General features: G+C 48.2%; 1 protein-coding gene across 1 annotated transcript in view; it reads right to left on the bottom strand.

Annotated features, from left to right (window-relative positions):
* Window positions 1-4,436: 4,436 nt before the first annotated feature.
* NPEPPS (aminopeptidase puromycin sensitive) overlaps window positions 4,437-10,178 on the bottom strand; it is a 34,512-nt gene continuing 28,770 nt past the window's right edge. Inside the window, exons 18-23 of the mRNA XM_030508998.1 lie at window positions 9,660-9,802; window positions 8,813-8,869; window positions 8,247-8,354; window positions 7,830-7,985; window positions 7,668-7,715; window positions 4,437-5,385 (exon numbers count right to left, since the gene is read on the bottom strand). Coding sequence (XP_030364858.1) covers window positions 5,233-5,385; window positions 7,668-7,715; window positions 7,830-7,985; window positions 8,247-8,354; window positions 8,813-8,869; window positions 9,660-9,802 — 665 coding nt within the window. The 3' untranslated portion in view covers window positions 4,437-5,232. The remainder of the gene's footprint in view (window positions 5,386-7,667; window positions 7,716-7,829; window positions 7,986-8,246; window positions 8,355-8,812; window positions 8,870-9,659; window positions 9,803-10,178) is intronic.

Raw genomic sequence — 10,178 nt, 5'->3', positions numbered from 1 at the left:
ACAGGCCAAGGGGAATGGCTTTAACCTGCCAGAGGGGAGATTGAGATGAGCTCTGAGGCAGAAGCTCTTCCCTGTGAGGGTGCTGAGGCGCTGGCACAGGGTGCCCAGAGAAGCTGTGGCTGCCCCATCCCTGGCAGTGTTCAAGGCCAGGTTGGACACAGGGGCTTGGAGCAACCCGGAGTTGCCCACAGCAGTGGAACGCAAAAAAGATTCATCATTCCCCTATAGAAATGCAGGTTACAGGAACAAACGGGTGCTCTGCGGCTCAGGAGACCCAGATCCTGCCCCTGCTTTTGCCAGAGGCCTGCAGGAGAAGCTCAGAAAACTTAACTCTCTCAATCTGTGCCTTGAATCTCAGGTTTTAAAATGGGGAAAAATCCAGATCAGCTTCTTTTGTAACGTGCTTTGAGGTCTCTGGGTGAGGAGTACCAGCGCCACGCGCCAGGTTCAGTGCAGTTACAAACAGGGCTAAAAGATGTCCATCCATCGGGATTTGAATTCTGTTTGTCCTGCTGCCCTCATCCTGTTGCAGACAGTGTTCCCTGCATCTGCCTCAGCCATTCCATGTGGAAAACCAAAGCTGAGCCTAACCTCTGGAACCAGGGGCTGTGAAGCTTTGAGATGGGGATGCAGCGCGCCCATGGTGCTAGCAGGAGGAGGGCAGAGGATGCTGCTCCCCAGTAAATCCACAGCAGCAGAGCCTGGACGGGCAGAGCTGTCAAGAGTTCACATCACTGACTCGTGTTAAGAGCAATGACTATTTACAGCTTGACTCACGGAACAGAACGGACACGTTATTCAGCCTGAAGGAATGGAGTTCTCTGTGAGCAGATCAAAGTCAACTCGCTGAGCAGCATTTGGGATGAAACAGGCTGAGAGTCTCCCTCTCGTGCAGAGGGATGGGAGCAGGGCAGCCTCACGCAGCTGCAGTTTGAATGCAGCTCCAACATGCTGCTCTATTGCCCTCCCCACCCCTGAGCTCCAGGACACAGCCCAGAAGCACAAAGAGCTTCAGCAAGTGCAGCTTCCCTGAGCATCACAACCCCAGGATGCCTTTCCTTAGGGACTGCTCCCAAAGGAAAGCCAGGGAGAAGAGGATTAAAGGGTTTTGTGCGAACCTGCCCTTGGTAGCAATGAAAGCCCCGAACCCCAGTGTGAGATGAGGATGAGCGAGGCTGTGGAGCCGCCTCCCCCCGGTAGCGCTTGGGCTGGAGCTGTGAGCTCGATGCGCTGGTTTTCTCCTCATTGCCATAAATGGAATACTCAGCATTCACATTACAGAGGCTTGGATCATCTCCTGCCTTCATAAACCAACTACAGACACGGGCAGAGAGCTGCTGACTCTCCAGACAGGGTCCTTGGGGTTAGTTCAGCGTGGTTAGAACAAGAACCAGGCGACGGGTTCCCCTCCTGAGCCTATGAGGCTGATCTGCCTTCAGGCTCCTCAGGAAATCCCACCTCGATTCCAAGGGATGGGAACTATTTGTGACTTTGTATCTACCCAGCGCTTGGAGTTCAGTGGAAACCCCCAAGGAACCACCATAGATCAAGAGTTTAGCTGATGCCAGGTTTAAGAAGTTAACACAAGCAGCAGCTTATTGACACGAACCACCACGTGCGCTGCAAGGACAACGCGTGCACCAGGCAAAGCCCTTCCTCCGTCGGGAGCAAACCCTTAAATCAAAGCTGCTTAATGCTCAAGGTGTCCCTAACCCCGAGCTGCAGCAACAGGGTGGGTTTCTGTGTGCTCCATCTCACCTCGCAGGAGCAGCCGGGAGTCTCGCTTAGGTGCTGCAATGGAGAAGATGCGTGTTCCGAACAGGCAGGTGGTGAAATCTGGTTTTGAAATGAAGAGCTGGATGGAACCCCGCCAGCACAGATGACTGCGTTACACAAGGCTGAGCAGAGACACTCACCTGCTTAGAGGGAATGATTTCCAAGCACTTTGGTTACGTTCAGTCTTAAAATCACCTCAATTTTCCTTCCCAATTTGGGTGCCTGTAAAAGAAAAGTTAAAGAGTCCACGACATGACCGCAGTGAAGAAGATGAGAGCTGAGCACTGCACATCATCCTCCTTGGCTCGGAGTTTTGGCACATCCATGTATTTTCCCCACACGTTTTCACTGGAACATGAATCATTTTAACCTTAAACCACAAACGTAGCGCAGCAAATTGAGCTCTCAAAGAGCCCACATGTGGCTCACTGAGCCAGGCACTGCTCAGCCTGGTTTTGGGATCGGTTGCTACTGCTTGGTCCTTCCTTCATGGGGGTGGAAGGGTGCTCACGTTGACATTGCCACTGCAGGATGAGCCACACATCACCTGCCTTTGCTACCCAGGATCTGCTTGGCAGTGAAAGAGGCATCACTCAGGTTGGTATCAGCTCTATGGCTGCCACCAGCCGTGATCCTGGTGTCCAAAACTCCGTTATAATGGCCCATCATGGAGCATTGTCACTCGTGCAAGTGTTTTGCATGGGTTTAAGGTACCTTTAGCAGCACATGGGTGTGAAGTCTCTGAAACACAGCGATGCAACAGCTAGTCATAGGGATAGTCAATGGTGGGTAACATGGAAAGCTCACTGCATCTCGTGACCCTGCGCAGAAACAAATCAGTACACGTTAAAGAAGGATTTGGGAAGGCAAGAGTGGGGGTTGTGCTCTGTTTTGGGTTGTTTTTTTAAAGGTTCACAAGTTTAGATTTTTGCTGCACTCCATTTAATTGTACTGTCAGTTAAAATATGGAGCATATTCTTCACCCAAGTGTGAAAACGTTGGATATAAAGAAGCTCTTCCCTGTGAGGGTGCTGAGGCGCTGGCACAGGGTGCCCAGAGAAGCTGTGGCTGCCCCATCCCTGGCAGTGTTCAAGGCCAGGTTGGACACAGGGGCTTGGAGCAACCTGCTCCAGTGGAAGGTGTCCCTGCCTGTGGCAGGGGGTTGGAACTGGATGAGCTTTAAGGTCCCTTTCAACCTAAACCAGTTTCTATGGAAAAAAAAAGGTTTCACATTAAGTGGACAAACCCCAAACTCGCTTTCATGAAGGATTAAAACCTACTGTCTCTGCATGGAGAAGAGCCCAGGCCGAGTCAGTCTGCTGCAGACTATTCAGTTTGCTCACTGACCACAAGCTCGTTATTTTTGTCCCTCTCCTTCAACTGCTTGCATGTCATTTGCATTGTTTAAAGTCAAAACAAGATCACCTCAACTGGCAGCTACGGTCCTTCTCGTTTCATACATCACCAGTCATGCTGGAATCACAACTTTGCACGTTATTTTGTCGATGTGCAAGAAGCAGAAGAGAAACCAGCTTACTCTTCTGAAATCACATTGGCTCCGCAGTGCTGACAGCAGGGAAAACCCTCGGGCAGGTTAACAGATGTGATGGGGACACACAGAATTCCTGGTTCAGCCTTGTTTCTGGCCACAAAGCCACAGCGGCCCTCGGGGTAGGAACCAATATGACACAGTTTAAGAGCTCTGCACCTCTACTAGCTAGTAACTCGCCCATATCCCTGCTCTGGCTCACCCTGGGTAGCATCAGCAGCACTTGCACCATCCTATTCCCTCTTTGCAGATCCCTCAAGTCTTCAGGTGTTTAATAGAAACGGGCTTACTCACATTTCTTTTCCCCTTTCCCTTCCCTAGTTCTGCCCTGGTTAGTTCTTTAGTGCTCAACTCCAGGCTTGATTCAGATGATACAAAGATCTACTTACACTTGGGGTGATGTGTGCTCATTCAGCTGCCTTAACCCCTGATTGCAGAGGAGAAGGCGGCTGAGAACAAGGTTTTCCTTGGAGCTGTGAAAGACACCGTGGACACGAGAGCTGGGCTGCTCCCTCCGAGGTTTAGGACCTTTGAAAGCAGCACCGCTCTTCAAACAGAACACAGGCTCAGGCCATGGATTTCACATTGACATTTTTATTAACGCCAACTGGTTTAATCTTCTTTTTCTTTTTAAACAATAGCACAAAAATGGGTGAGGGAAGCAGTCTGACAGTTAGTCTGATGACCTTCTGAAATACAGTTAAGCCACACCAAATACGAATTCCTGTTAAAGAAAAAGGGTAAAAATAGATGGGACTCCAACCTTTGTATTAGAGGGTGCTGTGGCTGGTTAGTAGACCGCGCTGCTTTGTGAAGGAAATGATGGCACACAGCTTGGACTTCATCATCACGCCAGTCATCACTAATTTAAGGCTTCTGAATCAAATTACCATCAACATCACAGAAAGGAACAAGAAGCTAGTGTTGCTACGGCCATGAGGAGCTTGGATAAGCTGGTTTAGGTTAACGGTGTGTCTTGAGGAGAAGAGACTTGCCCTAAGAGCAGCCGGGAGAACCAGTCACACGGGAGTCACCTCCTCATCTGCATGCATTTGGAGGGTGCAATTTAGGGAGGCGTGGGGGGGGAAAAAGAAAACCCAAACAAACTGCGTGACTCTTTCTCTTCTTTAATGTGGCTATGAAAGATGTTTCCTTACAATCCCGTTATCTCTAAGAAGGACATCAGCAAGTGGATCCAAGGAGGAAAACCGAAGAGCAACAGAACATTTTTGTCTTTTTGCTGAGAGGTAACACAAAAGGGAGGGAACTCACTATCCTTGGGTTGGGGGGGGCTGCAGGAACATCTCCCCAAAACCTCACGCTTCCAATGATGCACAGACTCTATGTTATACCAGCTACCAGCCTTCCCCAGTGACCTGTTCCACACCACCACGCTCAGAGGCATTAACCCATTCCTGCCCCAGACTCGCCACAAAATTCCACTGACCCAGAAACCACTGGTTTCCTTTGATTTAGTTTGGTTGGTTTTTTTTTTTTTGGGGGGGGGGAGGGTGTAAAAAACAGACCATCTGTCAAGAAGTGTCAGGAGGGGGGTGTTAAATATTTGAACCACTGACAAGGCTTGAGGAAGTTTCACAGTTTTGTTATGCTCTATTTTATTACTATCATATTTACAGATTTTTCTCTCTCCTTTTCCTTTCTTTTTTCGTTTGTTTGTGTGGTGGTTGGTTTGTTTGGTGGGGTTTTTTTTTTTGCTGAATTGCTGATAATTTGAATAGGATTTCAATCTGGAGTGTGAGCAGGAACCAGTTAAACTACATTCACTGTCCAATCCCCATTGGTTTGAGAAAAAGACTCCAAATTCTTGGCATATGAATCAGGTGTTGGGTCGCTCCTCCCTCTCCCCATGAGGCGGCAGCAGGACTGCAGCAGGGGCATGCACAGCTTCACACCATGGCTGGTGGGGCCTTGCGCTGCAGGAAATACTGGTGGATGTTCTCGGCGTCCCTCTTGAGCCAAGCTGCATTGAGCAGGATGTTCTCACAGCACTGCTGCACAGTGCGCTCTGCTGACGGGGCTGGGTGGCTCTCAAAGAAGGCCTGTACAGAAAGCACACAACCATCCGTCAGGGTGTAAAAGAGAAGTCACCAAGTTCCCCGGGTTATAGAGCAACGGGAGTGAGGTTCTATGTCTGACTGCTTGTGAGACCCCCCTTGCAGCACTGTGTGCAGGGCTGGTGTCCTCAATGTAAGGACATGGAGCTGTTGGAGCAAGTCCAGAGGAGGCCATGAGGATGGTCAGGGGCTGGAGCAGCTCCCGTATGGAGACAGGCTGAGAACATTGGGGCTGTTGAGCCTGGAGAAGAGAAGCTGCGTGGAGACCTCAGAGCAGCTTCCAGTGTCTGAAGGGGGCTACAAGGATGCTGGAGAGGGACCTTCATCAGGGACTGGAGTGATAGGACAAGGGGTGATGGGTTCAAACTGAAACAGGGGAAGTTCAGGTTGGAGATAAGGCAGAAGCTCTTCCCTGTGAGGGTGCTGAGGCGCTGGCACAGACTTTTCCCAGAGAAGCTGTGGCTGCCCCATCCCTGGCAGTGTTCAAGGCCAGGTTGGACACATGGGCTTGGAGCAACCTGCTCTAGTGTGAGGCATCCCTGTCCGTGGCAGGGGGTTGGAACTGGATGATCTTAAGGTCCTTTCCAACCCAAACCATTCTATGATTCTATGACCACAGTTCTGCTCCCACCAGCACCGCACACTGAGGCATTTGCAGGGTGCTTGTCGGGTTTGCAAGATGGGCAACTTCAGGTAGAGAGGGGGAACAGCAAAATGCTCCATTTCTCTGCTCAGGAAAAGCCACAGCAGCATTTCTACACTGCCTCCTGTCCCATTGTGTCCCTGCTGCCAGGGACAGCAAGCACCACTCGAAGAGATGAGTTCAGTCCCTCATTGGGAAGCAACAAGCGAGCAGCAAATCGAGTGTGTATTTCTGGATCCTTGGAAGAAGACACTAAGAGAAGCCTGGAGCCATTTTGCAGAAGCATTTGTCTAGGTATCAGATTGCTGAGCATTCTGCCTAGGCCTCTTTCCAAGCTGCATAATGACCTCCAAGCACCAGCAGCACTCGGGAGTTTTGCTGAATAGTCTCACATTTCTTCCTCCAGAAGCAACAATATCGATCCCCTGCAAATAGCTGAAGGAACTGCACCAGAGGCTGCTGTGACTTTGCATTTTAGGGTTGGTTAAAGGGCAGGACAAGTTGGCATGGCCGGGAGTCATCCCCCAGCTCAGGCAAGCAGGCTTTTCCCAGGGTTTGGCAGATCACCTCACCCTAATGTCCACTACAAGGTGGCATGGAGGCTCGGGCACATGAAGTACACCAGCTAAAGGTCTGCTGTCTCAGGAAGTTCTCCTGGAAAAGCAGTTGTGGTGTGTTCTGGTGTTTTGTGAAGTGTTCTTTAAGAATAAAATAACTATAGAGAAAGATTCCTCTGTAAGATCACTTCTGCTACTGACTCCTTTCTAAGAAGAGATCACTGGGTGATAGAAATCGATAGATGGAGTTCATGGCTCAGCTTGTCTTTTCAATAAGAATTCCTCCCAAGCATTTTCCCACCAGGAAAGTGATAATTAAGGGCCATATTTTAAAGTTTCTTCTTCCAAGAAGGAGTCCCTGTAAAAGTGTGGGCAAAGAGTAAATAACAAAAGCTACCCACGTTCTCAGACCTCTGCCAAGCCCAGCGCCTGCGCTCCCAAGTGCGAGGGATGCTCGAGTCCAGCACTGAAATCCCAGCACCTTGAGCCACCAACTTCACAACAGACTCTCTACAAACACATTCATCTGCCTTGCACCAAAGCCTTGCTCTTAGTACCCAGCACAAAGGACCACATAAAGCTTTTTAACATGGAATTTAGCCAATTCCTGCTGTGTTAATTCCCCCGGGAGCCCCTGGGTGCTAGTGCAGTCACCCCAAATGTATCAGTATGGGGAGGCAGAAAGTGGCAGCTTAAGTCTCAGCTTACTACAGAAGTTGTGACACTTCTTTACTACTTCTTTGTGATACTAACTTTACTACAATCACCTTTAAAGGTTGTCTTTTGGGGAGTCTTAAAACCCCTGCCAGCAACGGGGCTGGATTTGCTAGAAGTTTAAATGAGTGAAACTAATGAAACAGAAATCACATCACTCTGAAAATGCCAATTTAACACATTTCAATAAAATAACTCAACCTGAAGCAATTTGGGAACTGGGCAACAGACAAAACAGTCAGAGCCACGGTTCAAAACACAAACTCGTGGCTCTTCCATGAGTGCTTACAGCCCTGGGCACACAACGTTTGTCACAGATGAAGTTCATCACTCCTTCCATTACAATGTCTTACCTTAACTTCTGCAGCCATTTTATCATTTGCAAATCCATCCACTGTTAGCTGGAGGAAAAAACAACACATTAAGCAATGGTAAGTGTTCAGCATTTCAAATCTAACAGTTTAGTTTTGGCCCTGTACATGAAGAGGAACAGGGTTTGTCTCAGCTGCACGTACCTTTATTAGTCTGGATATTAAGAATCCACCTTGGTATCGATTATAAAGTTCCTCCCAATTGTCCCTTACAAATTTCCAAGCAGCTTTCCTCCCCTGCTTGCTGCCTCCAGCTACTCCACCAATAACAGATACCGTGTCCTGGGGACGTACCTCTTCCTGAAGAGGAAAGTGTAGACAAGTATTCAAAGACTGTTCCAACAAACACAACATCTTGGCTTTACACATTTCCCCACCAAATTGGCTTTATGCACTTCCACATCGGAGCTGTCAACACCAGCTTGATCTTCCCCTCCCAAACTTTAAGATACAACTCAAAAGATTTAATCCTTAAGGCTACTCCTCCTATTCTAATGCATTCAAGCACACAGTGCTCCGTCAGCAGAGGTGAAGGGAGCAGCAGCTTTCCCAATGACTTACTGAAAGTGCAAAGGTGAGAACTTTCTGAATCAATTCTGGTTGAGAGATGGCTCCGAGAACTCGTTCAATTCGGTTCTTCTCCTCCTGCATGTCTGCTTGCTTGTGAAGCTTCAAAGCCAAAGCGAATAACGTTAGTGCACAGGATTAAATGCTGCCTTCTTACCCAGCACTGAACCAGAGCTGCTAGATGAGTCTTCAAGGGTAATACGTGACAAATTGAACTTGTTCATGAATCATCCTGCAGCTCTCCACATTACAGACCTCATTACACGTACATCAGCAGGAATTACCAGTAGTAATAAAGTCATCTTCACCACTATATAAGGTCAAGTAGGACCACGCCTCCAAGCAATGAAAAAGAACCCTAAAATGAGAGCTGCAACACTCCACTAGGTGGCAATTTCCCACTACACATAGACCAAGGAACAGCATAAGGAAGCCCAAGAGTTCACATCATGTGTAGAACATCAGCCTGAGCCTGGGTGCAGATAAACTACGTCTTAGAGGAACTTGTATTTAGCTTCTCGCTGCATAAGCTGGCAGTGGTAACAAGAGTGTGCACTCACCTTCAGCATAGTGTCTAAAGTAGTACTATCTCCATGCTTCAAAATAGTTAGGTATACCTAAGACAGAGCATAAACAAGGAAGGTCCTTCAAAACCCACACTTTCAGAAATGCATCTATCAATTTCTACATGTTTGGGTTAGATTTCAGACAAGTGAACAGATCTGGCACTGATCCCTTCCATGTTAAAACTGGATTTGAGAGATGCATCAACTCCTTCAGCTCTTCCTCCATTTCAGCATGATTTTGGTAATTTCAACCACAGCAAAACACTAGAAGTAGAAATCTTTGTACCAAGCCACACCAAAGCAGTAAGTACTTCATATATACTCAATCCATATCCACCATAGTCAGACCTCGTGCTCTGCAGAGCCAAGCTGACCAAGCTTTTTCATGATCCCTGCAGTTTACCACAGTGGTTTTGAACCTGGAGGATCCAGGCTGGTCGTGGATGGGTGCAAGTGAGTAGAAGTCAGCTCAAGTTCAGCACTGCACTTGAATAGTCTTCAAAACCCAAAAAGCAACACACTCTATAGAGACCAGAGTTGCTCTGTGGCAGCCAGTGTGGGTATAGCTGAGCTTATGAGTTATGACTAAGTATTGGCCAGGACAGATGAGGCTTACTTGATTCAAGAAACACAGAGATGTTTGCACCATGCTCCCCAGTATCATTTTCTTCATAACTGGACTTCTCCAAGCTCCCACTACCTCTGCCAAAACCCGCTGGTCTCATACCTTGCCCCAGGTTTCCTCTATCTTCCCTATTCTTGGAAATCCAAGAGCTCAGTGCACACAGTCCTAAAGTCAGAGGGGACAGTGTTTAGAGAACCAACATTTACAGTAACCTACAGGACTCCTCAGATCAGCTGACAGCACGTGTTTTCCTTCCACGTGGTCCTTAAATCGGCGGCGGGCTTCTTCTAATGTCGCCTTGTGCCCAGCTTTTCCTAGTTTGCCCAAGACCAGCCCTCTCAGAAGTGCATCTAGATGACCTAATGAGTGAGGAGGAGGAGGAAAACAGTATTATTTGGAGACACAATTCAAGAATTAAGTGTTCTTCCACCTAAAGTCATCAAGAAAGAGCTGTGTAACAATCCTTCCACATGCTTGAGGATATCTAAAGAAGCCAGGCCTTTTCTCACCCTCCTTAGTGCCAACTGGAGAATACCTTGATTTTTTAGGGCAAGAGGGTCAGGAGAAGATGATTCCAGCCCAAACACACCAGGCTAGGCCTGTAACCTGGGCTAAGGCAGAACTAGTAACCACTTGCATCTACAACAGGACTAGGACAAGTAAACATGCACATAGATGGCTTTCCATCCTTGTAGTCTGATGAGTTTCAGGCACTCCAACAGATGCAAAGCTAAA

The sequence above is a fragment of the Strigops habroptila genome, chromosome 19, assembly GCF_004027225.2.
Source record: "Strigops habroptila isolate Jane chromosome 19, bStrHab1.2.pri, whole genome shotgun sequence".
Lineage (NCBI taxonomy): Eukaryota > Metazoa > Chordata > Aves > Psittaciformes > Psittacidae > Strigops > Strigops habroptila.
The sequence above is the reverse complement of the archived record's forward strand: the minus strand, read 5'-3'. Positions and strand labels throughout refer to the sequence as shown.